This window comes from Lampris incognitus, chromosome 6 (assembly GCF_029633865.1).
Source record: "Lampris incognitus isolate fLamInc1 chromosome 6, fLamInc1.hap2, whole genome shotgun sequence".
In the NCBI taxonomy this organism is placed as follows: domain Eukaryota; kingdom Metazoa; phylum Chordata; class Actinopteri; order Lampriformes; family Lampridae; genus Lampris; species Lampris incognitus.
The window spans coordinates 38,550,239-38,578,111 of NC_079216.1; the positions used below are offsets into that span (position 1 = coordinate 38,550,239).

The 27,873-nt window shown below is 42.6% G+C and overlaps 2 protein-coding genes and 1 pseudogene across 2 annotated transcripts in view; all 3 read left to right on the forward strand.

Moving 5' to 3' along the window:
- Positions 1-3,382, forward strand: part of tango6 (transport and golgi organization 6 homolog (Drosophila)) — a 41,943-nt gene extending 38,561 nt beyond the window's left edge. Inside the window, exon 18 of the mRNA XM_056281903.1 lies at positions 2,471-3,382. Coding sequence (XP_056137878.1) covers positions 2,471-2,647 — 177 coding nt within the window. The 3' untranslated portion in view covers positions 2,648-3,382. The remainder of the gene's footprint in view (positions 1-2,470) is intronic.
- A 13,746-nt stretch (positions 3,383-17,128) lies between these two features.
- On the forward strand, positions 17,129-21,401 carry has3 (hyaluronan synthase 3). The gene is made up of 4 exons (XM_056282311.1): positions 17,129-17,222; positions 17,364-17,914; positions 19,185-19,286; positions 20,472-21,401. The coding sequence occupies exons 1-4, from the start codon at positions 17,129-17,131 to the stop codon at positions 21,399-21,401; spliced, it is 1,677 nt and encodes a 558-aa protein (XP_056138286.1).
- A 1,346-nt stretch (positions 21,402-22,747) lies between these two features.
- On the forward strand, positions 22,748-27,853 carry LOC130114530 (cilia- and flagella-associated protein 45-like; annotated as a pseudogene).
- Positions 27,854-27,873: the final 20 nt, after the last annotated feature.

Here is a 27,873-nt window from a genome sequence, read left to right on the forward strand (position 1 = left end):
AGCCACACATGGCTAATGATACACACTAGAATATGAGAACAGACAGGTAAGGGAGCCATGGCCCTTGGCCCTAGACCCAAAGGTCACAGAGCAAGACCAGACCAAACGCGACCAGGTTCAGGTTGAACCAAATTGGTCAACGTGGAGCTGGGTTAGAAGGAGTATGTAAGGTGGGGGAGGTGGGTGTCGGTGAGAAGCAGAGCAAGGGAGAAAATACAAACCATAGGTTGAAGAAAAGAGGTTAATTACTACCAGAGAGCAGACCACTCTAGGGAGACTAAAACAGAGTTAAAGCAAAAACAGAGCTTCAAATGAACAGAACCAGTGTTTAAAGGAAGAGGAACCGATTATTTCAAGGATTCAGTCTTACTGGACACGCAACTCTGATGGAGACTTCTGTCCTTCATTGTTGTTTGATTATACTACACAGGTTGGTAAATTAACACTGGCCAAATGCCAGTAAATTTTGTCACTGGCCAATGAGTTTGTTGAACCTATTTTTTTGATATACTTCATTAATCCCCATGGGGAAATTCAAATTCAAATTGGTCACTGTGGTCGGTAAATTCTCCCATCATTTAAATTCCCATAAGTGATTAGCAGGTTGTGTGCTTGCTGTCCCAATTCCTGCAAATACATTCGAGTTTAATGTGTCAAAATTTCACTCCACATTTTTATCTGGAGACACATCCTGGTCTCTATTTTACACCTCTCTAATGCCAACAGGGACAAAACGGGAGTCATTTAGAGTCACATATCTGTGAATGTCCTCATTCATCCAGGTCATAGTTATCCAAAGGAATTGAATCGAGTGCAACTGGACTTGGTATATATCCGTGAAGACGTTTCGCCTCTCATCCAAGAGGCTTCATCAGTTCGTGCCTTTCTGACTAGACCAAGCTAGTCTGACTGGCTGGTGATTCTCATTGGAGTCGTTATCAGAGCTAATGATGTCCATGGCTCTTTGTGTTCCGATGTGTAGCAACGCCCGTCGTTATCAGAGGTATTGATATGCGTGGCTCTTTGTGATCCGATGTTAAGCAGCGACGGTCATTGGGGGTGTTAGTTTCGACTTCGTTAGTTCTCCATTCAGTGGTCATGAGTCGTTGGAGCCGTTAGTGACCGACTGTTGTTCTTGGAGGCTAGGCTTCTTGAGTATCCTGGGTAGAGATGAAAGGACGGCATTGTAAGTGGGAGATAGGTGGTGTCGCAGACCTCCTCCTCTGTTGAGGGATGGTTTTTCCAGTTTCGCATAGATGGCTTCCTTCACCCCTCTTTCAAACCATCTATCTTCCCTGTCCAAAATGTGTACGTTGCTGTCCTCGAAGGAGTGTGTCTTCTCCTTTAGGTGTAGATAGACTGCTGAGTCTTGTCCTGAGGAGTTTGGCCTTCTGTGTTGGGCCATCCGTTTGTGTAGTGGTTGTTTGGTTTCACTTATGTATAGCTCAGTGCAATCCTCATTGCATTGTACAGCATACACCAGATTGCTTTTTTTGGGTGTGTGGTACACGGTCTTTGGGATGAACCAGTCTTTGTCGGAGTGTGTTAGAGTCACATAGTTGTAAGAATTGAAAGCAGAGTTTGGGATCTATCGCTTGAGTGAATTTGGTGTATCTTCAAGTATGAATTGCAAAGATGGGGGGGGGGGGTATAATTTCTGTCTGAATTCAGGAACTTTTACTTGTACTAATTTTGAAACACCAAACACTTTTGTAGTATTCCAGCTTTTTTGACAAGTTCAGTGGGTTTTATTAACACAAGGTAAAATAATCCATACAATACAATACATTTTATTAGTTTTTAATCAATATTAAAGAAAGCCTCCATTAATGAATACTCAAGTAAATACCACAGCTAAAGATATCCAAATAAAGGTAACCACCAGCTGCTGTGGTTGATTGTTTAAAAGGTTAAATTTTCCACCCTTATTTTATCCCTTAAGTTTAAAGATGTCTGAGGTACAACTAGGACTGGGCAATATATTAATATTGTATCGTCGTGATATAAGACTAGATATCATCTGGGATTTTAGATGTCATAATATCATGATATTACAAGTGTTGTCTTTTCCTGGTTTTACAGGCTGCATTACAGTAAAGAGATGTAATTTTTTTAACTTATTAGACTGTTCTAGCTGTTATATTATTTGACTTTACCTGTTTGGACATCATATCCACATTACTGAGTGTTTATCAAAAATGTCATGTAAATATTTTTTGAGCACACCATTAGTCATCTCTACAGTATCGTCAAAATATTGATATCGAGGTATTCGGTTAAAAATGTTGTGATATTTGATTTTGTCCATATCGCCCAGCCCTAGATACAACTACGGTATGTCAGTGAGATTATTCACAGGTAGAAGTCACATGACATTTGTTCTCAGTCTGAAGTTATGAGAGAGGTGGACACGGTTCCAAATCGATTGTAACTTCTTTTTTTTTTCTTTCTTTCTTCCTTTGCCCTTCAGGTTCTCAGTGATGTCCTGTTAGACTTGTATCGAGCTCTAAAATGGGTGGTACGGTCGGACCAAGATGACATCACTGTGCTCCATGCCCAGCTGGCGTTAAAGGAGCTCGATGATGTCATGATGAAGTTCATCTTTCCTGACCAGAAGCTGGAGAAGAAGATTGTGGTTTTGCCATAGAGATCAAACATTTTATTAGTGTGTGTTCACAACCCTGCAGGCGGCATACTTCACTTTTAACAACTATTTCTTATGTGCCACTCCTACCTATCCGGATTTTACACTGAGGATCTTTAAGGGATTTTGGATAGAAAGCATTTTTGCTTCTGAAGGATGTTTTCATTTGGAATCCAAATTCCTTCTATTTTGTTCTATTGGACAGTGATTTTTTTTTAAAATTTGGATATATGTGTTAGTTTGGATATATGTGTTATGTTTCCTATTTTGTTTATATGTGTTAGTTTGGATATATATGTTCTTGTAGTTTTTTGGATATGTGTTTTTGGCTTGTGTTGCACAGCTGTGGGCTGGGGGAAACAATATTTCATTGATATTTCATGACAAATAAAGTGTTCCTGATTCCTTTGTATGTCTTTTTGTGGTCATGACTTAGAGAAAACCCCCAGAAGACATGCACATGCACAGTATATTCTGCATGCACACAAGCCAAATCAATTAGCTTCATAGTTAATACCAAATTCATAAAACATTCAAATTATAGAACGTTTGATAGAAGTAAACAATTAAAAGGGCAATATGTTATTATAATCTTGGGGAAATATGGAACATCAAATCTAAAAAAAAATTTGTCAGTGTAGCATTTTAAATTTAACTTCACATTTATGAATTTTTTTCTTTTTGTTTGTTTTTTTGTTTTTGTTTTGTGCAGAATGTCAAATCCAAGTTTTTGGTACAACCAAGACATAAATGTTGGATTGCGATTTGGAGCCCAAGAAGTCAAATTTGATGGGCGTCCGGGTAGCATAGCATTCTATTCCATACCAACACGGGGATCGCCGGTTCAAATCCCCGTGTTGCCTCCGGCTTGGTCAGGTGTCCCTACAGACATAATTGGCCGTGTTTGCGGGTGGGAAGCTGGATGTGGGTATTTGTCCTGGTCGCTGTACTAGCGCCTCCTCTGGTCGGTCGAGGCGCCTGTTCGGGGGGGAGGGTGAACTGGGGGGAATAGTGTGATCCTCCCACGCGCTACGTCCCCCTGGCGAAACTCCTCACTGTCAGGTGAAAAGAAGTGGCTGGTGACTCCACATTTATCAGAGGAGGCATGTGGTCGTCTGCAGCCCTCCCCGGATCGGCAGAGGGGGTGGAGCAGCGACCGGGATGGCTCAGAGAGTAGGGTGACTAGCCAAGTACAATTGGTGAGGGGGAAAAAAAACCACAAAAAAAAAAACTTCACATTTATGAAATATTTCTTTTTTTTTTTGCAGAATGTCAAATCAAGTTTTTGGCACAACCAAGACATAAATGTTGAATTGAGATTTGGAGCCCAAGATGTAGAATTTGTTGTAATTGAGGGGATACTTCCCATTCAAACATTCTTTCTTTTGTCGTAAGTCAACGCTCTCCAGAGAAATTGTCGGCCATTTGTGTAATATGTGAACTGTATAAGGCATGAACCCCTCCTCATACATTAAACCATGGCACTTTGGTGTGAACACGAGCAGGCAAACAGGAATGGTTTCACTAGTGTTTACGGTCCATAGATGCCTACCCCCTAGAGGGGTCAAGGTATCATTGTGGTGGGGAAGAGGCAGAACTATTGGGGCTTTTCATCATAATGGCAGATTTACAACTCTCGCGCACTGTCACCAAGCTCTTAAATCATACTTAAGTTTACAATAGTGGTAAAGTGTCTCTCTGTCTACCACTGCAAATATCCAGCCATGTTGAACGACCAAATGTTTGTTATACACGGATAGATTTATCTCTTTCATGTCACAAAAAAAAGTGGATTTCTGTTTCAAGACTTCCAGTCACGAGATTTTACAATCATCCTTAAATTTAGGAAAAAACGATTTTCCTGAAAATTGGTAAAACTATATTGTCCGAAGTGAAAATACATAACAGATTTATGTCTATATCATGAATTGGAAATGAATTTCTGTAGCCAACTTGAAAGTGACGTGGATTGGAAGTGATAGGAGGAACAGTACGTTATCACTTGTCAGTTTGAGAAAGGCTTTATCCAAACATTTACTCCACTCCGTCTGTATGAAGGCCTTGCAGCCGAACAGTTTTGAAAAAAATATTTGATAAAAACCTCTCAATGCATGCAGTGTTTCCAACATTAAAAATGTGGCTTTAGGAATCTAAATTTGAGGAAATTTGGGCGAAGTGAAAATGTTCTATTTCCCCAAAACACCCTTCTTTTGTTTAAAATGTTTTATGTATGTACGGTTTTTGTACTTTTTTTTTCTTGTATCTCAAATGGAAAAACACCCCATGTGCTATATTTGTGTTCTATAATAAAAGCTAAAAATGAGTATGTGTGCCATTAAAAAAATTTTTTTTTTTTAAATCGCACAAGGGCGAGGTGATACACGTTTTGATGATACAGCATTTAAGTGAGCAGATTCAAACAAGAATGATGTTTGAGCTTTTGGCATTTAATAACAGGATTAAGTTCAGATCAACAACTATAAGGGATTTTTTTAGGCCATATATGGATTACCACACACATACACACACATACACACACGCAGCCAAAATATCAAACACTGCCACTGCAGATCACAACAGAGACTCGATACAGGTGAGCTGTCCAGCTCTGGTGTTAGTAATGATTATTTTCTATGCCAGTGGCCCAAAGGGGAAAGTAAACAGGAAGCATGTTATCACTCCAAGGTGCCATCGATAAGATGAAGTCCTTAGCACAGCAGTTCTGTCTTACAGTAGCCTCCACCATGCGAGAGGGAAATCTCTATGGTATTAGCCTTGGCTACAGTGTGCGTACTCATTATACTCAACGTCAAGAGACTGTTTGTGACTCCTAGCAAAGTCTGTGAATATCAGCTGTTGAATTCTTAGTAAAGAGCATATAGACTATTTCATCACACTTAACCCTGCTAAAAGTATCACGTCTGGGGAGAATATGTTGCTTTTCAAACTATTATTTCTCTGTATATATATATTTTTTTAACCACCAAAGAAGGTGTTGCTAGACATTGATTAAAAGGCAAAGAAATTTTAATCTACTCAGCATTTTGATCAAGGACATTCCCACTGTGAACAGCTGGGCTGCCCTGCTAATACTACCTGTTCTACCATGGTATAGACGGTACAAAGGGCCCTGCCATTTCCATGATGCAGACGACACGGATGGAATCACGGAGTGGAGACATAAAAATGGATTTCAGATATAAACACAGAATTTGGAGATTTGTGGGAGATTGCTACATCATTTGTAAACATGTAGGAATTCAAAGTAATTTGTCTTTAGACCATCCATTACTCTCTCTTGCAGGGACCCCATAGCACTGCTGTGTCTCTATGCAGGTGAGCATCAATGAATGCACATGGGTTTGCTGTACGGGTTGAAGGGAAAACATGTCCGAGCAACTGGCCACAACTTCGCAGAAGCTACATGATTACACAACATGATGAGAGCCCTCCGAAACCACAACCAAACCTTAACCTGTAATTTAACCACTGCCTAAACTTGGCTAGTACCTTACCTTAACTGTAACCTTATCTGTAATCTCACAAGTCTAAACACTATATAAACATAACTGTAAATTCAAAAATGGCTATTGTTTCATATATATATATATATATATATATATATATGATGTATAATTCTTTGTTTGACCACATTAGCAGGTGATGAGTGCGCGACGCACAAAACAGGCCTGTACTGCAATGTATTAAACTTTTTTTTCCTGTATCTGTTCTGATATATATATATATATATATATATATATATATATATATATATATATATGTGTGTGTGTGTGTGTGTGTGTGAGTGTGCGCACGAGTGTGTAATTTCTGCTTAATGACTGATTTCAAAGTAACTTGGGAGCAGTGAAATCAAACACACTCAGAGAAGGATAATGTTGGATATTAGGTTGTTCAAAACCACTAATTTAACAATTCAAATCGAATGTTCTTACTTTGAGGCAACAGTGCTAACCACTGTGCCGCCCATGTATCATAATGTACACTTTTATTAAAACTTTATAGCATTACACTATGATTACACCATTTATGTTGTCTAAATCACTCAAATATGGCATCTGCCCTTCTAAAACCTCTTTTATTTTATTTATTTTTTTTAGTCTAGCCAACCTGTCAATGAACTGGTTTCTTAGCATTTCTTTCTCTCTGGCTAAACCATCCCTTGACTGTTTACCTACAGAAGTAAGATCTGAGACAAGGCATGGGAGTAATCACGGATGTTGGAGGTCTCATTGCCTCACAGCAAGAAGGTCCTGGGTTTAGGCCCTGGGGTAGTCCAACCTTGGGGGTCGTCCCCAGTTGTCCTCTGTGTGGAGTTTGCATGTTCTCCTTGTGTCTGTGTGGGTTTCCTACGGGTTCTCCAGGTTCCTCCCACAGTCCAAAGACATGTAGGTCAGGTGATTCAGCTGTACTAAATTGTCCCCAGGTGTGTGTGTGTGTGTGTGTGTGTGTGTGTGTGTGTGTGTGTGTGTGTGTGTGTGTGTGTGTGTGTGTGTGTGTGTGTGTGTGTGTGGACCTTGTGATGGACTGGTGGCCTGTCCAGGGTGTCTCCTCACCTGCTAACCAATGACTGCTGGGATAGGCTCCAGCATCCCCGCGACCCTTAGTAGGATAAACATTTTGGATAATGGAACGGATGGAAATTTAACATTTTTGTTTATCATTTTTAGCCAATTTTTAGCCATAGATTTTAATAGAAATGTCTTATATAGACAATGTTTTAACTATATGTAATATAATTAGTATTGTATTTAAACAAAATATTATTTAAAAAAAAAGACAAAGGAGTCAGCGGAGCACTTCTGTATAGGAACATTTCCATTTCTGCTCACTGTGAGGTTTTTCTGGTAGGAGGCTTCTGCAGACTGACCTACTTACACAGAAGACAACAAACAACATAACAATTTTTAAAAAAAAGACAGCCATTTTGTTTATGTTCTAATAATTGTAGGTGATAAAGAAACTTCCTTACAATAACTGAGTAAAAAGACCAGAATCTGAATAAAACACATGAAACCCAGAAAACTGAAAATGGGAATAAATACAATGGCATTTGGGGTGAAAATAAAATGGGTAACATAGGACCTTAATATTGTGTATGAGAGACACTGCCTTAAATGAAGTCAGAAGTGACTAAAGCAAAAATGTGTTTTTGCTCAAAAGAAAAGAGTGAGAGTGTCAATTAGTGTTAGTCTTATCTGTCATAAGCTAATGGAAATAACGGAGTCAGTTAATGCTTTTGTCGCTCTATAAAAGCATCACTGGTGCATATTTACAACGGCGAATTTCCAGCTAATTCTGGGATTATGATATTTGATAACATACAATTTCAATAATTAGCCTAAGTAATTATTCTGGTGAGCAAAAGCAGATAGTGAGTCACAGCAAAGAATATCAGGCAAATTAATATGATACAGAATTAAGACAACCAAGATTAGTCATGATTTATTCATTTATTCTCTATAACCAGTTAATCCATTTAGAGTCACTGGGTGGCTCGAGCTTATCCCAACAGGCATTGGGGGGGGGGGGGGTGCAGAAAAGCACCATATAAATGTCACCCAGTCCATTTCAGGAGCCTACACAAACACTCCCCATTCATTCATATGGTGTTGGACTGTGGTAGGAAATAAGAGCAGAAAGAGGAAACAAATGTGATCATGGTGAAAACGTGCAAACTTCACCATGAAGAGCCAGGATCCAACAAGGACCCTTGTGCTGTGAGGCAACAGCACTGACCACTAAACTACCACACCATTGTGGTTTAATCAGTTCCATTTAAACAGTTTGGCAAATTACCATTACCATTAGATTAAGATTTTTTTTGGGCAAAAGTTATAAGCTGAAATCACCCCTTCAGGTTTGAGCTTTGGGTTGTTTTTTTGTTTTTATCTTTGTTGACTATCTCACTCTCCCACAGCATGTAAATGGTAGGCTGTAGTTTGGTTTACTGTCCATTCTCAGAGAGAGGGAGAGAGAGAAAGAGAGAGAGAGAGAAAGAAAGAAAGAGAAAGCAAGCAAGCATTGGCTTAAGCCCATCGTCCAATGGCTCATGGCTGCCAATACCAACATCTTTGTCCATTTATTATGTGTGAGTTTGCCATGAGGGAGCAACTTTTCTATTTGGGGCTTATAATCTGACATAAGTAAAATGTGCATGTGTGACTTCGCCAGTATGTATCGATTGTCAGATGCGTACTGCAGTTTCTCTTTAGCCTGCCAGCCTGTGTCCATGGGACCTGCAAGCTGTCAGCAGCACAGGCACAGGAGAGTAAAGCAGAGGAGGGGAACGGAGAGAGAGCGAGAGAGGGAGGGAGAGGGAGAAAGAGAGAGAGAGAGAGAGAGAGAGAGAGAGGGAGAGAGAGAGAGAGAGAGAGAGAGAGGGAGGGAGGGAGGGAGGGAGGGAGGGTGGATAGATAAATAAGCCCATAAAGGATGCTTTGAGTCAGCCGGAGAAGAGGAGAGGAGAGGGGGCTCTGGTGAAACAGTCCGGAGTCTTGTTGGAGGCTGCTGGCTGCACTGCAGATAGATAGGGCGCTAGCTGGAGCAGCCATGGAGGGGGTTAGAGGACAGGAGAGGAGCGTGTAGGAGCCAGAGAGGGTTCCTGGAGGCAAGAGGAAGAGAAACTAAACAGTGTCAGTCTGCCAAGTGACACACATGGATAATCAGCCAGCCAGGACGGTGTGACAGAGCAAGAAAAGAGGAGGGAGAAAGGAAGATTATTGGGGCTGCACTGCAAAAGGATGCAGAGTGAGGCTGCGACTGCAGCGTAGGACAGAAAATGGAGCAGGAAAAGAGATCGGTTTCAGATGGGTAAGGAAAAGTCCGATGGGGGAAAGAAGACCGCTAAGATCGAGATCCATCCCTTGACCTCCACCCTCCTGCCCCCTTCACCAGAACCAGCATGGACTCCAGAGCACCGGGTACCGATCCAAAGAAAGCTGAAGGTGGGGACTGCAACAGCTGCCCCCCTGTTTCCCCCCTGTACAGGTCTGCAACAGCATCAGCTGCCGGCTGAGGACCTCTGATCAGATCTGTGGCTGTGTGTGTGTGTGTGTGTGTGTGTGTGTGTGTGTGTGTGTGTGTGTTGGGGGTGGGGTTGGGGGGGCTTCATGCCCTAGGACAGTCCTGCAAGATAGAAGGAGCGGAGGAGGAGGAGGAGGGGCAGGGGGAGGCTGGGTCAGAGGAGTGGAGGAGGAGGCTGAGGAGGTGAGCGGCGGTTAGGCTGCCCGCTGTATTTTTGGATGTGGGATCTCCTGAATTAAGCAAGCGAGCTGGAATAAAGATGTAGTGTGACCAGAGCCAAACAGAACAAGGAGCGTGCTGTGCTGCAGAGTGGAGCGGGTCGGATGCCGGGTTGACAGACAGACACACAGCTGGACAGACAGACAGACAGGCAGGGGGACTGACAGACGCGCAGACGGAGACTGGGGGACTCCTGAGGGGGAGACGGAGACGGAGGGGTCCACTGGATCAAGAAGGTAAGGCCATTACAGGATATGTATTATGCAGAGACTGCCTGTCTGTCTGTCTGTCTGTCTGTCTGTCTGTCTGTCTGTCTGTCTGTCTGTTTGTCTGCGTATCAAATAAAAGGAGACAGAGTTAATAGGAAATTTTAATGAAAAACCAGAGTAAGAGAAGGTAAAAAGTCTAAAAAGCAGAACAGAGAGTGAGTGTGCTCAGGTGTATATGGAAAATGTTGATGGAATTTGAGCTGGAGCAAGCCATTTTTCCCCTGGACTAAAACAGTGCTCGTGTGTAAGAAAATGGAGTTGGTTGACCAATCACTGGCAGCAGGAATCAAAAACAAAAAAAACAAAAACAAAAAAAACTAAATTTTTTTACTCATTCCCAGCTTTACCACTGAGGTAAAAACATGGAGGAAATTAGAATAAATTTGTTTCGGCAAGAAAAAAAAAGTTTGTGTCTGTGGTCAGTCTTTGTGTCTGTATATTATTACTGTCCTTAGTCGGCTGATGCACAGGTTTTTCCTTATTTTTGTCTTACTGCCGCCTGTAAAGCCGTATTTGTCAGTGTGTCTGACTGTGTGTATGCCCTCTGGCATTTGCTGCACGTGGTACATTTTCATTCCTTCATGGCAGACGGCGTCCGTTAGAAAACAGTTGACAGAAACGCCTCAGAACTCCTTTTGAAGGTTCCTGCCGTCTCCAAAGAAAACGTTGGCCTGTTTGCCTTTCCATGGCATCACCACTATGGCTCCAAAATGGGCTCTTGGGTGGACTGACCTGGTCTGGTGGCCTTTATACAAGGCCCTGTTGAGATTTGATAGGCTACATAGGGCCTCACAGAAGGAGGACTCAGAACTCACAAAACCCTCTCTTTTGTGATTGGAAGGTAATAAAAGTTAGCATGTATAGGTGCTTCCCTGTGTCTGGTTTTCATGCCAGGCGCTGAAAACATGGGTCGGAAGTTGCATGCAGCCGACTTCAATGGCAGGAAATGTTGAATTAGTACGTTTGAAATGAGCTCGAAATTAATATTTAGCAGTGCTTTTTTCTGTTTTGTTTTGAAAGTTCTTTCTGTGACACACTCCTCTCCCTTCACACACTTAACTGAGTACCTTATTCAAAAATGTTCCGTTTACATCACTTCCTTCATTATGTAATGAACTCTGTGAGAGTATATTGTAGTAAAAACCCAGAACAGATATCTGTTGAGCTGAGGCACTGAGAGCCCTCTGGTGGCACACACACACTGAAACCTATTCACATTTTATAGGTCGTCATTTCATCGCTTCGTACCTCTTATCTGTCACTCCTCCACCCTGACACCCGATCCACGTTGTGTACAAAAGCGCTGCAGTAAAGGAAACTGTGAACATTAATTGCCAGTTGGATCAATTTGTCAAGATTTGTTAGTGTCTGTGTCGGAGAGAGCTCGGGCCAGCATTAATAGAGGCACTTAATATTGAACACGCAGAAAAAGGAGAATTTCTAATCCACCAGGTTCCTCTAAGAAATCTGTCCTCTCCGCGGCTCTCCTCAGCCTTGACTTTGAATCATTTCATCGAACAGACCGAGTCTCATCAGCAGTGAGTGAGGCTGATTGATGGAAAACTGATTAGAAAGCAGATTCCCCTGTGTGTGTGTGTGTGTGTGTGTGTGTGTGTGTGTGTGTGTGTGTGTGTGTGTGTGTGTGTGTGTGTGTGTGTGTGTGTGTGTGTGTGTGTGTGTGTATGTGTGTGTATGTGTGTGTGTGTGAGTGAACATGTTTGCCCTCTCCCTTCCGTTCTTCCTGATCATCTGGTCACTCACTCATCATGTTTACCCTGTCTTGGCTCTCACCCCTCTGCCTCCTCTGGGCTTGTAGTCAAGACCATCCAAGTCAAGTCCAAGACTTTAAGTTGCAAGTTCAACTCGAGACCAGTGTGGCCAAAACGTCTATAAAGTTTGACGCTAGAACAGTGCAAGTCCAATTTAAAGCCATGATTGTAACTGTAGTAGTCTAACGTCATAGTGAAAGTCAAAATTTTGCTACACTGTTATATTTATCTAGGCTTTCCCCCTCAGCACAGGAAGGACTGTATCAGATTATAATTTTCCAATGTTTCTGAGACATTGATAATAATAAAAAGAAAACAATTAGATCAGATTGCACTTTATTAATATCCTTAGGGGAAGTTTGATATTGTTCTAAAAAAAATGAAAGTCTTGTGCTCGACTGATCCTGAAAAATTATCATGAGTCTGCTCTGCCCAAGACCAAGTCAAACCCGAGTCATCATGCTGTGAAGTCTGAGATGAGACCCAGACCTTCAAAATGCAGACTCGAGACTGACTCCATACTCGAGCACTTCAACCTAATTTCTACCCTTTCTTCCTCACCTCCCTGTCTTTCCCTTCATCCAACTCTAACCCTAACTTTTCCCTCTTCCTCCTCCCCGACCGCTACTGTCCCCTACCAAGTTTTCTTATATTGGCCCTTCGTTGTCACCCTGCACCTTTCGCTCACTTCCTCTTTCCCAAGAGCCACTCATATCTATGGCTCTGTTAGCGACGGGCGTTGGTAAACATCGGATCACAAAGAGCCACGCATATCAGTAGCTCTGCCAATGCCCCATAGAGGATAAATTCTGAGTTTCATCCCCAGCCAGTCAGACTAGCTTGGTCTAGTCAGAAAGGCACGAACTGAGGAAGCCTCTTGGATGAGAGGCGAAACGTCTTCACGGATATATACCAAGTCCAGTTGCACTTGATTCAACTCCTTTGGATAACCATGACCTGGATGAATGAGAACATTCACAGACACTTCCTCTTTCCCAATATCTTTCTTCCTTTCCTCATGCCCTGTCTTTATTAACTCTCTACCTGTCTTTCTGACTCATAACCCCCCCCCCCCTGGCTTCCTCCCCAGACTTGTGTGAAAGTTCCTTGTCCCTGAGCCAAAATGTTCATTCAGCCTGCCATGCATCAGGCACCTCCCCACCTCCTCACCTGAGTGTACAGCTCATTCAGTCAGCTGTCCGAGGGGGAAGCCATTCCACTTGGGACTGCTAATCCAGGGAGACACACTTCGGAGTGTTGGCAAATGACTTGGGATGAGATATTTTGCATCTGGGAATACTGATAATCATTGGAATGAGCTGGGAAGGGAGACACATTGCTTCTTCGTGGATCATCAGATAAAAGGTTTTTATTGTGTATATGTCTATCTGGTATGGCTCATTTGGGAACACTTGGCTGTTACCTTAGTTGGCATTTAGGGATTTTTATAAAATACTAACTTGGTTGGCCTGTACAGCTTTCCTCACATGCATAGATCTGGATCTGGATTTGGGTCTGGGTCCTGTATCTGTCACTGTATCTGGACCACATGTCAGCAGGCCATATCTGGTGAGAATATGGGCTATATATGGATCTGATATGGACTGATGTTCCCTTTGAGTAACATAACTGAAAATGATATGTTCATCCAAACTTACGGAGATGTTAAAGCTTTAGGTAGAGGTTTTGAAAACCTACTTCAGTGACTGCAGATTTGATTTCGCCCATAATCAAAAGATCTTCAACTGGGGATGCAACTGCAAATTTGTGTAAATGCATCAGTATCACTACAGGAGCTTTAGAAAACGTGCTTTTCGTCCTTGGACAATAACTTTGTCGAAATTACAATATTTTTGTGATAGCCAGGGTGATGCAGTTTTTGATTTTTCACAGCTTTGATGACGTGCAATTTTATACATTTTGAGCTCTGCAGATTTGATTACAAGAGGAAAGTATTGCCAGTTGATGTTGGTTTTATTACCGGTGGTCTATTGCAAAAGAAAAAAAAAAGAAAAAAATGAATGCACACCTTTTAAACCCCAGGGGTGGTTTCACTTCAATCTGTGCTTTGGTTGTAATTAGTCACCATCATCCGGCAGATGGATTCAGAGTTTTCTACTGTCTGGGTTGTTTGTCTAGTTGGATATTATTTTCCATGATTATGCTCAATAACTAAAATTCCTTAGTCTTTAGGTGTGAATTCAGGAAAGCTAGCTTGATTTCTATGAGCTGCCAATGTTCAGAGGAAAAGAGTGGTTTCCTGGAATATTCCTACAAATGAGTCATATGATAAACAAAACATGCACTTTTTTTCTACAAATATGTAGACTATGAATGAATCTATTAATGATTGAGCGAATCAATGAATGGATAAATCAATCAATCGATTGAGCAATTGATCTATGAATCAATCAATCAAACTTCTATAACTTACATCAATACATAACCTTTATCCATAAAAATGTACTATATAGCACATTTAGTACATGAAAATGCAATGCAATGAGCTTTATATTACAAGGTACACAAGGTACAGGTAAAAAGAAGGTAGCGGTTAAAGTAGAAAACAAACAGAATAAATGAATAAATAAATAAAACCGTGATAAATGAATGAATCAGAATCAGAAACACTTCATTTGTCATTTCATTTCATGTGCGCAAGTGCATGAAATGAAATGAAATATAATTTTCCCCAGCCCACGGCAGTGCAACACAAAGACAAAAACACATATCCAAACTACAAGAACTACAAGAACACATATATCCAAACTAACACATATATCTAAACTAAAAACTGTCCAGGAGAATGAACATCAGCAAGGATTACTGTCGGAAGTGCCGGTCTGCATGGGCTAGCAGTTAGCTATGGCAGTTAATGAGATTTGTACAAATGAGAGAGGGTGTTTGCTGCTTTAATTTATCTTCTTTCTTTTTTGTCCTCTATTGTATGCCATAACTCAGTAAATTGAAAGCCAACAAATACTGCTGTGAGGTATTAGTATTGCAAAGCATTACCCTGGGGTTAATTGCCCCCCCCCCACCTCCACCACCCCAGTGGACCGACCGCTCACGACACCAGCTTTCCAGGTAATTGCCAACAACCCCCTCTGGTGATTACGGCCCTCTAATCAAACACTGTATGTCTACTTGTTATCTTGTTCTGCCCCCCGGGTGCTCAAGTCCAGTTGTCCCAGCCTGCTGCTTTAATTCCCCATGCATCCCCACTCTTATACATGGTCTAACGCTGTCCTCTGTGATCGCCTGACAGGAAAAGGGATATTATACATTGAAGAAATTGTAATTATCATTATTCAGGACATTCAACAACAATGTTGCTCTGAGATTATCTTAAAATGACCTTCAACGACAATGACAAAATGCAATAAAACACGAGAATGAAAAGGATGTGAATTCTGTACATCCACTTTGACAAGGCGGTTGACTCTACCTGTAGCGATACGAGGGCCGGTGAATGAGGCCTGTCTCTCCTGCATGGGCCAAGCCAGGCAGGGGGCACAGGGAGGTAATTTCATGAATGAAAGGACAGGATTGTTCCCCATGCCGACTGGTCTCAAACTCAGCTCAGCCTTTAATTAGCGCTATTAACCTGGAGCGCGGGAAGAAAGGAAAGCGGGAGCTGTGTGTGTGTGTGTGTGTGTGTGTGTTTGCAGAGTTGTGGGGGAGAGAGAAAGAGAGAGAGAGACAGACAGACAGGGACAGAGACAGACTGAAGGAAGGAGGCTGGAGAGGTAATGGAGAGAGGGTGTGTGTGTGTTTAACTATAACTTGCCTCAGTTTGAGTACTGCACTAAGCAATCCATCCAGGCTACATACAGTTGTCCTGCTCGTTGAAAGGGTGTTGTTATTTGTGCATGTACAGTGTAATCCAAGTGGCTGGGACCAGCTTAATCTGAATGTAGTATTAGTATGAAAGAAATATTAGTTGCAGCAGTGTTTGAGGTAGTCAGTGTTTTGTCTGGTGTTTACGTGTTGCTTTTTGATTTTATTAACCGCTGAGGTTCAGTGATGTCACCGAGTGATTTGGGTATGTTCTCAGCTCACAGCTGTTCATGAAAGGCTTTTCAGAGAAGTCAGGAAATGGCACTTTCATAATATCAAGGAGCGAGTACAAATCCTCTCTTTCAGGACCTCCAGAAAAACCACAGGCCCCACAGTGTGTCTGCTCACCTGCCAAGTGCAGAGCGTTTAAACCATATCTCACCCGTCTTTACTCGCCTTACTACTGTTACTCATCTCACTGATTGTACAGTGTACTTTACAATATGCCCACCTACCCTAAATTCCTAGTGTGCATCCAGATGCATTTTGCATAAGTAGGCGTTAGAAAACACATAATATCCCTCGATCACTTGTGCTGTGTCCAGAATTGTCCCCTCATTAACTCATTCGCTATTCGAAACATCTGAAACACTCAATAGGGCGCTCGATAGGGAGTGATAAACTGAGATTTTGGACACTACTGAATGGTTGTTTTGCATCTTATTCTCATCCATCACGCAGTATTTGACAGTGAAAAGAGTGCATGTGCAGAGTGGCGAAGAGGCAGCATTGCACTTTGATATCCTTTGCATAAAGTAGTGTACATGCATTGGATACTATGTTTTCAGTTGCATTGTGGGAATTTCTGGGGGCACTATATAGTGAATAAATTTTACAGTTAGAATTTGGACACACAAAAAAAATGGAGTGAGGTAAATATAGTGCACTATATAGTAAATAGGGGGGCGATTCCGGACACAGCTTTTGTTTACACAAATGTTTATGAAATGAGAGTTTGATTTTTCTGCATCAGTTTCCTTTTTCGTTGATTTTCTCCTTTATCACCTCAACATGAAGCTCAACCCTGTACTCACGGTTTCTTTGACACACATTTGACATTTGTCTCTCTCACTCCTGTTTCTTGATTAACCATCGCCCTCTCCCTGTCTGTCCCAGTTTCCATCGCACTCATTCCAACCCTGTCTCCATCTTGAACCCTCCTCTCCTCCTACCTCCTCCTCTAATTCCTTTGAACTTTATCTCCCCCCACCAACGATTTAAACTATCCTCTTGATCTCCTGAAAGGTTTTTTAAACTGCCGTTAACATCTTCCTTAACCTATCATCTGACCTCTCCTGGTTTACTCCTATCTCTTCCCATCCTCTGTCCGTGACCCCCCCCAGATGCCCTCTCGCTGCAGGAATGCGCTGAACATTGTGGTCACCACCCTCTTTGCTGCGGTGGTCCTCTTCGCCATCCTGCTGGCCTATGTCACAGGTTAGTTTGCTGCATCACCAAGCTGTTCCATCATAAAATGTGCTTGACAAAAAGATGTTCAACAGCTTTTTAAAAAACAAACAAAACTTTTTTCTGTTGTTTCCAATGTGGTCCCTTGTATAAAAAAAACAACAACAACAGGCTACCAGTTCATCCACACCGAGCAGCACCATCTCTCTTTTGGCCTCTACGGTGCCTTCCTCTCCCTCCACCTCTTCCTCCAGAGCCTCTTTGCCTTCCTGGAACATCGACACATGAGGAGCCCCGCCAGGCCCCAGCACCTCTGCCGTTCTGTGGCCCTTTGCATTGCTGCCTACCAGGAGGACCCAGACTACCTGAGGAAGTGCCTGCGCAGCATCCGCCGCATCTCCTTCCCCGGCCTGAGGGTGGTGCTGGTGGTGGACGGGAACCGTCCCGAAGATCGCTACATGATGGACATCTTCCAGGAGGTGATGGGGGGCGCAGATCAGGCCGGCAGCTTAGTATGGAAGGGAAACTACCACAGCGATGGGAGCGGGGGTGGAGGAGTAGGAGGGGGAGGCAGGAGCACAGTGCATATGGAGGAGGCTGCTCGTGTGACCCGGCTCGTGAGGAGCTGCCGCTTCTCCTGTATAATGCAGGAATGGGGGGGCAAGAGGGAGGTGATGTACACAGCCTTTAAAGCACTGGGGGACAGTGTGGATTACGTGCAGGTAAGGGCCACACACAGAAAACAGCAAAGGCATTCATCCTAAGTGACATTATCTCCAGTTCAGGGTAAAACAAAAGCATGTTGGAACTGATAAAAGGACAGAACAGCCACCCTCTTCTGTAAGTTTAAAGGCCTTAACTCTGCAGCGTATTCATAGACAAATAAAATCTAGTAAATATAAAATCCAGTAACTCATCTCTTCCATAATGAAAGTCAGCAGGGTAAAAATTGTGGTGTGCTTTATCATTTTACTATAAACCAGCTGCCAAATAGAGGCTTTTGGCCCTTTTCCACAATAGTGTCCTTGGTCAACATTTTTTTTTTTGGCAAGATGTAGCACAATCGCCTCCTCCTTCTCTACCTCTATCTTTGCCCATTGCAGTGACTCGTCTGTGTCGATCTCTCCTACATAGTTTTTATAATTGCAAAGTTAACACAGGCTTTTGGCAGAAGGCTTTACAGTAAAGCTTTTCCATTAAATACCAATAAAGCTGTGAAAACACACACACACACACATACTCTCACATGAGATTGGAAAGACAGCATGGGGTCAGCGCTAGCCAGGGTTAATCAAATTACCCAGTGCCATCATCTCAAAAGCTGAAGCTTATTCATCCACACACTCACACTAAGGAAATAATATATTGCTGTTGTACCGTGAAGCGCGTTGGGTGTCTAGATAAAGCGATTCATTATTATTATTATTATTATCATTTCCCATGAATGGAAATGATTTAAATAGCTATTTGGAACGATGACCATTTTCGAGAAATCAGGCAGCATTTGAGTTCTGACTATATCAGCCATAGTTATTTAATGGCTCCAACTCTGCATCTTTAATGTCTTTTAGAATTTGAAGTCTACCCAATTTCTATATGAAATGAGCATTTAAGCACTGCATGGCTCCACTATTTGTCTTCCAAATGTTTTGGAGCTCACATATAAGTCAGGACAGTAGGTCAGCAAGTAAGTTATCTGTTATGTGTCTTCTATGTCCTTGACTCTGGTCACAGGTTGTGTTTGCAGCTGACCCAGTGGTGCGTGATTATGATAAACCAGCTGGGGGCTAGTGTTGACAGCCTCTCATTTCTCTTCGACAGATCAGTAGTAATAATTGAGAGGGGGGGGTAAGGCACTGTGGAGCACCTGCAACTTGCCAACAGCCGTGCAGTCAGAGGTCCCTCTTCCTCACATAAGCTGACCGTTTTCTGCTGATGATGAAATGACGTATGTGACCCACAGGGTCTTCCCTTTTGTTGTGTCCTTTACAGGTGTGTGACTCGGACACAGTTCTGGACCCAGCGTGTACCATAGAAATGCTGAAAATCCTCGAGGATGATCCAATGGTTGGAGGTGTTGGTGGAGATGTACAAGTAAGATATTAAAGGATAATACCTGCTTTTTATAACCTGGGATCGACTTTTGTAGCTTTTGCCATCATTCATATCAGGTAGGATTTCTTATAACTCCCTGGCTTGCGAGGTCTTGGATAGGCCACCACCGCTGAACTCAGCTTTACAATGGTGTCTGAGTGGGCACCTAAAACCAATTTAACTCAGTTACCTAAACCAAATATTTGGAAGTGAAAACAATGTGCAAATTAAAAGTTATTAATTGACTTGAAATGTCCATATTGTCAATGGTCGCTCACATCGTTGAGCTACTTCCTGTTTCAACGAGCAGGAATGAGCATATACTTACCATAGGTAGTAGTAACCTTCAGTATAAACAACTCGGCCTGTGCAACTGAGAAGTCGTGGATAATGAAAAATCATGTCCAGTCTAACTGAGTCAGTAGTGGTTATTTTGTTTTGTTGAAGGACAGGTTTAAAGGCCCGTGTTCAGTTGCCCTCTAAGGTGCTGTTGTAAAGCTGTGTCTAACAATGGTCTTGTGTCCATAATCTCGACAATGAAGCTGGTATAAAATAACATTATAATCGATATGCACGATGGCAAAAATTGCAACAAAAAAAAAGACTGTTGTGGGGGCATCTGGTTGGCATGGCAGTCTGTTGCCTACCAACACGGGGATCCCGGTTCGAATCCCCGTGTTACCTCCGGCTTGGTCGGGCGTCCCTACAGACACAATTGGCCGTGTCTGTGGGTGGGAAGCCGGATGTGGGTATGTGTCCTGGTCACTGCACTAGTGCCTCCTCTGGTCGGTCAGGGCACCTGTTCGGGGGAGGGGGGACTGGGGGGAATAGCGTGATCCTCCCACACGCTACATCCCCCTGGCAAAACTCCTCACTGTCAGGTGAAAAGAAGCGGCTGGCGACCTCATATGTATCGGAGGAGGCATGTGGTAGTCTGCAGCCCTCCCCAGATCGGCAGATGCTTGGAAGAGTGGGGTAATTGGTCAGAAAAAAAGGGTGCAACAAAAAAAGACTTGTGGACAAAGAATGATCTTTTAAAATAATGTATGACATGATTTGAAAATGATTAGGCCTATTTGGAAAGATGCTAATGATTTCTTTTGAGGTTTTTCTTCTGTTTGCATCTGTTTTCTCCTCTTCTTATTCTTCCCATATTTACACTCTCCCTTCCCTCCTCCTTTTCAGATCCTTAACAAGTACGACTCGTGGATCTCCTTTCTGAGCAGTGTGCGGTACTGGATGGCCTTCAATGTAGAGCGGGCCTGCCAGTCATACTTTGGATGTGTTCAGTGTATTAGTGGCCCTCTGGGGATGTACAGGAACTCTCTCCTTCAACGCTTCCTGGAGCCCTGGTACCACCAGACGTTCCTGGGCTCCAAGTGCAGCTTCGGCGATGACCGACACCTCACCAACCGCGTGCTAAGCTACGGCTACAAGACAAAGTTCACAGCACGGTCGCAGTGCCAGACAGAGACGCCAACACGCTACCTGCGCTGGCTCAACCAGCAAACACGCTGGAGCAAGTCCTACTTCCGTGAGTGGCTCTACAATGCCCTGTGGTTCCACAAGCACAGCCTTTGGATGACCTATGAGTCCGTGGTCACCGGCTTCTTCCCTTTCTTCCTGGTTGCCACAGTGATCCACCTGTTTTACCGTGGAAGGCTCTGGAACATTCTGCTCTTCCTTTTGACGGTTCAGCTGGTGGGCATGGTGAAGGCCACCTACGCATGTTTCCTACGAGGCAGCCTGGTCATGATATTCATGTCCCTCTACTCTCTCCTCTACATGTCCAGCCTGCTTCCTGCCAAGATGTTTGCCTTGCTCACCATTAACAAGGCTGGATGGGGAACCTCCGGACGGAGGAAGATTGTGGTCAACTTCATCGGTGCAGTGCCAGTCACAGTTTGGGTATCTGTGCTACTGGGAGGAGTGGCGTATACAATCTACTGTGAGACGCAGGAGCCATTCAGCGAGACAGAGAAAGCGCTATTGATAGCTGGAACGATACTCTATGCCTGCTATTGGGTAATTTTGCTGGTGCTTTACCTGGCCATTGTAGCCAAACGCTGCAACAAGCGAGAAGAGCAGTATCATCTTCCATATGCAGAGGCATAAGGATCATAGCAGGAAGACTGGTATGGCACATGCAGTATATCACTGTAGTGTGATTTCAGCAGGTTTCCACTGACCCTTTGAACTGGTAGTTACAGCCACTGGTCATGTATGAGCTGGGGTTCAATTCTGCCCCACACTCGCATCTCTCAGACTCATTATCTAGGAACATACTCTCGTATTTATCAATTGGTGCTAAAACAAAAAGTGTGAATCTGAAATGTGAGGGGCACAAAACTGATCTGACGATGTTAAGTCTATAGGAGGGAACAGCTGTCAGACTTCACTCTGAGGTGACCACGCATATGTGCTCCCCTCCTACCTGTATCATGGTGCTTCACACTGCAAAGTCAAACCAAACTGAAACGAACAAGGTGAAACAGCGCTGACCTGTTGATACACCTGTCACGCCAAAATGACGAGAAGCACAAAGGTGTAAGACATGGCTACAGGTCAACTCCATTAACTGTGACTCTGAGTTACAGCACTGTTGGTGCATTACAGCGCTTCTAACGAATACCAAGCACTCATTACACCACGTCACACAGCAGGCAGGTTTAGTTGAGAGATGAGACACAAAAGAGTTAAGTGTATTTTGTGTCCTTTAAATTTCAACAACGATGGGATGACAAAACTATGGCATGAGATAAAAAGAGAGCGCTTTAATGTCACATGCTCTCAGAACCTTTAGAGATTCTGTTTCACTTTAAAAGAGCCAAAAGAGTTATGTTGCGCTCTGACAGTACCATGAATTACAATATGAAAGGGCCCTGAGGAAAAGTAAATCAGCCTTAATGAGAATATGAAACCTAACACATGCTCAGAGACTTTGACCCACGTGTTCTCACTCCAACAATCATCCGCTATGGTATTTTTGTAATGCATTTATGATTTACCTGTATAGACAATCTAACATTTCTATACATTTTACATGCAGTTATATTTTTTGATGCTGCTGAGCGGCGTCAAAAGAGGAAATAACGAAGTATGGTGCAATTATCACTCTACAGTCCCCTGTGACAAATCAGTTGGTCAGAGTTAGATTCATTGATCAAGACAATTTTTCTACAGGCACTTTTATACACTGCAGAGGTGCCAGTTTATGTTTGTAAAACAAGGAAGTGACATTAACGGACACTTCTCTTAACACTGACTTGACAATAGTCCTTTTACGTCTGCCGAAAAAAGAAATCGTTCTTTCATTGGAAATTTAAATTAAATGTTTGGTTGTTTTTTTTTCTTCCCCACTTCAATTCAATATGATTTCAGAGCAGTGATATTTTGCAACCTACTTGTATTTCAGACCCTTTGTTTGAACCATTATGGAATATTTCAAACAACACGTAAGCATGCAAGGCCCAGCTCTTTTGTCCTATGTGAGTAGCGTTAGCGTAGTTGCAAAGTGCCTACATTGATAGGGGCCTTTTTGTTTCAGATAGTGGAAGTTTCCACACTAGTGCCATTTAAGATATGTTTATACTGCTATATTTCAAGGAGGACTGAGAAAATTGAAACCTTAAAAGAGCAAACAAGACGCATAAAGTAAAATGGTGTTTACAGGCTCGGTCAGCCTTTCAGATAGTCAGCTGAGCGAGAGGTTTTGCTCCTCATCTCAAAGTAGATTTCCATCACAGTGTATCATTAGTGATGGTATTTTTCCTGAATTCATTATAAATTCATTCTGTTTTGGACACAACTCTCTCATTCATACAAAAAAAAAAAAAAAAAGGAAAAAAAAAAGAAGACTTTTCCATATCCCAAAATGACTTCCTCAGTGTTTTTCATCACACTTTCTTTTCAATTTCCCCCATCAAACAATATATTTGTATGGCATTTTATGCTACATATGTTTGCCTCGTTGTGAAAAATACCCATTTCAAAGAAATAAATGGACCAAGTAAATATTGCAAAATTAAATACCTAGTATACATAGGCAGGATGTCTTCAGGTGGTTTGGATTTGATTTAGCCCTCAGTGCTGAGACTGAAAACTGCAGTCTCAACTTTAAGCCATTAAATAAACTTTTCTTTTTAGGAAACATATACACCTCTGAGAACTGGATACTGTCATTTAGTATGAATCACTTAAAAAAAAAACATGAGTCAAGCTGCTACTTTCTAATTTACACACAGTGATGTAGCGGTGGGCAAGCCCACGGGTACTTACTTTACCCATCTTTTTTTAAGAATATAATTTTTCATGGATTAAAATTACCGAAACCATTATGATAAATAGCATCACACGAAGGTATGTGAAAAATGTGGGCTTTTGCCAACATTAAGCATGGGTTAATACTATAGTGAAAATGTAAACTATCCCTTTCTCTAAATTAGAGGCTGATTACCTTGTGATCACTGATTTTGGTTTACCCACCTTTTTATCAAGAGGGTGAATGACGACTTGTTTTTTTTTTTAAACACAGACTATTAATGAAGACATTATTTCATAGTTTTTATTCTAAGCCAGCTGTACTCTAACCACAGTAAAATGGCTTTTTGATGAAGTTATGTGATAAATGTTGGTCCACTTCAAAAGTTTTAGGCTAAAACTGCAAAACATGGCTTTTGAAATCCGGATCAGAACCAATCAGAATGAATGTGAGAACATGAGGCCAGCGTGCCCATGTGCATGGTACATGTGTGGGTTTGTGTATATGTATTGGGGGTGGTATCTGAACGCAGAGCTCATTTAAAGGTCTTGTAACTTCAACTGAATGAATTGGTCCCTTCAGTCACCATGGAGCTGACGGGTGGGTTTTTACATCTACGGTTACAGCTCAAAATGGATGCTAACAGTGAAGTCCCTTCATTAAGCACACACCCACATGTGTAAATATGCTTGCCATTTAAAAAAAAAAAAAAAAAAAAACAAACACAAAAATGAAAGAAAACTGAAAGCTTTAGAAGTGAACGAAATGTTTAGAATGTGTACAAATACCGAACTAACCTCTTGTGTTTCATCTAATCTTACCATCGTCCCTTTCTCTGCATTGGTATAGCATCATATGATCACAATCAGATTGAGAGATGATCATTCTCCCTTGCCATGCATGATAAGGTTTTCTAAAGCTGCTTGGTCCATTTGTATCCCTTGTTCATCAATTTAAATAAGTTGAACAATCTTGGCCATGTAACCCTAAATGTGTTTTGGAGCTAATAGACACTGGCGCAATACTCCATCCTTCTGACTGAGGTGTTTATGGGTCCACTATCCTGTCGTGCAGAGGAAACCCGTCATTCAGAGGCACTTGTATCTAAAAAGGACTTACTGTTGGTGCATGAACAAATCACTTTGGCAGTGTCAATGAACACTTGTATTATAAGTGAAAAAGTTTTTGGTAATTGAAGTTATTCATTCAAGGAATGTAAAATAATTGGAAATACACAATTACTACACTGCAAACAAAGCCTTTTGTTTTGTTGCCATAGAACCACAGATTAATAATTTCTTTGGCAGCTCAGCTATCCCCTGTGTAGCGTTTACATTACAGAAATACATTTGTAACACATTTTGTGTATTATATAATTGTGATGGGGAAAGGAGGATCAAAAAGATTAGCACAAACATGGAAAGGCTAGCATTAAAAAATGATCCAAGTTCAACATCAGACAATGCCTACACTGATGTCACGAAATTTCATGGCCAATTGGAATTCTTAGATATTTTTGGTTTCACAGATCATCAAGTTTTTTTTTTAACCCATTCCAACTTTTGAAATATGTTAAGAGGGACACTTGGTTATTGCAGTATTTATAACAACCAGTTACACACAATTCTCACTGCAGACTGTACAAATAAAACCAACAAGATATGACTACTTGAAATTTCAAGATATTTTATTTACATGCACATTAGAAATATTCTTAGACTGTTCCCCATCTTAAAACTTCAGGAAAACATTTTACAAACGTAGTTACTGAAAACCTGTATGTTTTTATTTGAATAAAGATAATGTAATATTCTTATTGCAGTGCTGTATTCAATTATCTTTTGTACATTAAGATGATTGTACTTTGTTCCGAGACTATTTCCATTCAAAGAAAAAAAGAGAACTATTAAAAAGCTTTATGATTGTTGCCTTAAAAGTACAAAACAATACTTATTTTATGTAAACCAGGGAGGGGTTGGCTTCACTGTCAAAGCTGCTTTATCGATTTGTTTAGTATTTATTTTTTTGTTGGGCACATCAAAACTCCATATTCATAATGTCTCACAGCGGCTCTTCAGCCCAACAGCGAACTGGCTGCTGCCTCCCCCGCTGCTACCACACCCGGTTTCTCCCCTCTGTTGTGGAGGAGAGCTTGTTTGGCTTCCCAAAACTTCAAACACCCTTGACCATCAAACATTCGGGAAGAATGGGGAAAGCCAGTCCTCAGGGCCAGGGACCAGTTCCGTTCTGCCCCCTAGCAAAAGAGCCAGCCAGCAGAGACCGCCGGTATCATCACCAAGGACCTCATCCGAGATCTCAGGATCCTAAGAGAGGATCCACTGGGACAGTCCAGCATCCTAAGTACAGCTGAGATAAAGCGAATGAGGTCAGCAGCCTGCGATCTCACTGAAGAGGAGAGGGAGACCATGAGGGAAGCCCTTCAGAAAAGGAGGAAGCCATGTGTGCAGCAGAGGAAAGGAAGGCCCAGATGCATCAGGCAGACCTGTCTCACAAAAAGAACTAGGCACTGAGTGAACTGGAGGCAGAGGCGCAACACTGGACCCAATACCTTCTTGAGCGGGCTAATGCCATGAGAAGGGAGCAACAGGATGAGGTCAAAAAGTTAAACAAATTGATTCTGGATGCTCAGTGCCATGCAGTGTGTGACACCCAGATTCTTCAGAAGAGACAGATTCAGGTGGAGCTGTTGGAGGGGGAGAGGCGTCTGGATGCCATGATGGAAGTGAAACACCGCACGCCATCAAGGCCCAGGAGCATATCGTTGAGCTGCACAAACAGCAGAGGATCTCTTGGAAGCAACAGATCGTGGACCAGATGGAACAGCATCTGAAGGACAGGCTGCTGCAGGATGAGCTGAAGGAGCAGGAAGGACAGCAGATTGTGAGGAACCTGGAGAGGATACAACAGGAGGAGCTAGAGGCCCTGGACAGGGGGCAAGAACAGCAGAAGTGCCTGCAGCAGGAGATCATGCAAATCAATGCTGAGACCCTGCAGGCCAAGGAATGGAGAGCGGAGGAGGCACTGGCTGACCTCAGAGCCATGGAATACACTTGCAAGAAAATGGAATGTGAGACATAATTTGAAGCACAGCAGAGATGAATCAAGAGGGAGAAGGAGAAGGAGGTGGCCAGGTTGAGGGCCCTGCAGAAGAGAGAAAGAGACTACAAGGCAGAGCAGGATAAGCTTCATGCTAAGAGGAACCAGGAGGCCATGGAGAGAGAATGGAGGGGAAAAGAGAAAGAGTGAGCAGAGAAGAAAGCACAGGTGGACACAATGATTAAAGCTGCTCGCTTGGAGCAGGTCACCCACATAGAGCTATCCATGGAGGCCGGCCGGGAGAGAGACGAGTTTGAGGGTGTTGAAGGCCCAGCAGGAGGCCATTGCCAAGCAGAAAGCGGAGGAGAGATGGTAGCAGAGAGTGCTGGGCCATGCATAAGCTGTCTGCCTGCAGGTGAAGGAGCGGGAACTGATGGCTGTGGCCAAGCGCAGGGACTTCTTCAAAGTAGGGGACCAACTGGACGAGGAGGTCCGCCAGAGACACATCCGCCTCGACGAAATCAAGAAGCTGATGGAGCTCAAGGCTGCAGGACTGCCTGAGAAGTACTGCAGGAACGTGGATCGGAAGGCCTTTATGTTACATCTTTTAATTAAAAAAAAAAAAAGACCCACCCCCCCAAAAAAGTACAATACAATTGTTCTCACAAATTGAGAATTATCTAAAAGGAAATGTTGAGCAGAGTGGACTGGAAAATACTAGCAAGTGGATGTGGTGTTTGAAAACCCAGATCCAGTTATATTTCATACAGGTGAAAAAACTATCAAGATATGAACATTTTTGAATCACAGCACATCTAATTTTCCTTATTAATTCCCATCACTTTTCCCCACAAGTACAATATCTCAATGTCAGGCTTAGTCAGTCTAGCACCATCTGGTGTTGAGGTCCTTAATTAACAATGTAAATTTTGGACCATATCTCAATCGTTGGGTGACCTTGGAAGGCAGCCTAAATGAGATCCATCCATCCATCCATTATCCAGACTGCTTATCCCGCTCTCAGGGTTGCGGGGATGCTGGAGCCTATGCCAGCAGTCATATGGTGGCAGGCAGCCTGGACATGCCGCCAGGCCATCACAGGGCCCGCCTGCCCGCCCACCCACCGACACACACACACACACACACACACACACACACCTAGGGACAATTTAGTATGGCCGATTCACCTGACCTGACCTGATCTAATAACAGTGTCTGTTTTTTTTTTTTGAACAGAGAAACCAGGTAGAGCATTTGTCATATGAACAT

What these genes read in the sequence shown, in the direction of transcription:
- has3 (XM_056282311.1), top strand. Translation starts at nt 17,129, where the DNA reads ATGCCCTCTCGCTGCAGGAATGCGCTGAACATTGTGGTCACCACCCTC. An exon ending in CCTGCTGGCCTATGTCACAG is followed by an intron (nt 17,223 to 17,363) that starts GTTAGTTTGCTG and finishes CAACAACAACAG; the next exon opens with GCTACCAGTTCATCCACACC. An exon ending in GTGTTGGTGGAGATGTACAA is followed by an intron (nt 19,287 to 20,471) that starts GTAAGATATTAA and finishes CCTCCTTTTCAG; the next exon opens with ATCCTTAACAAGTACGACTC.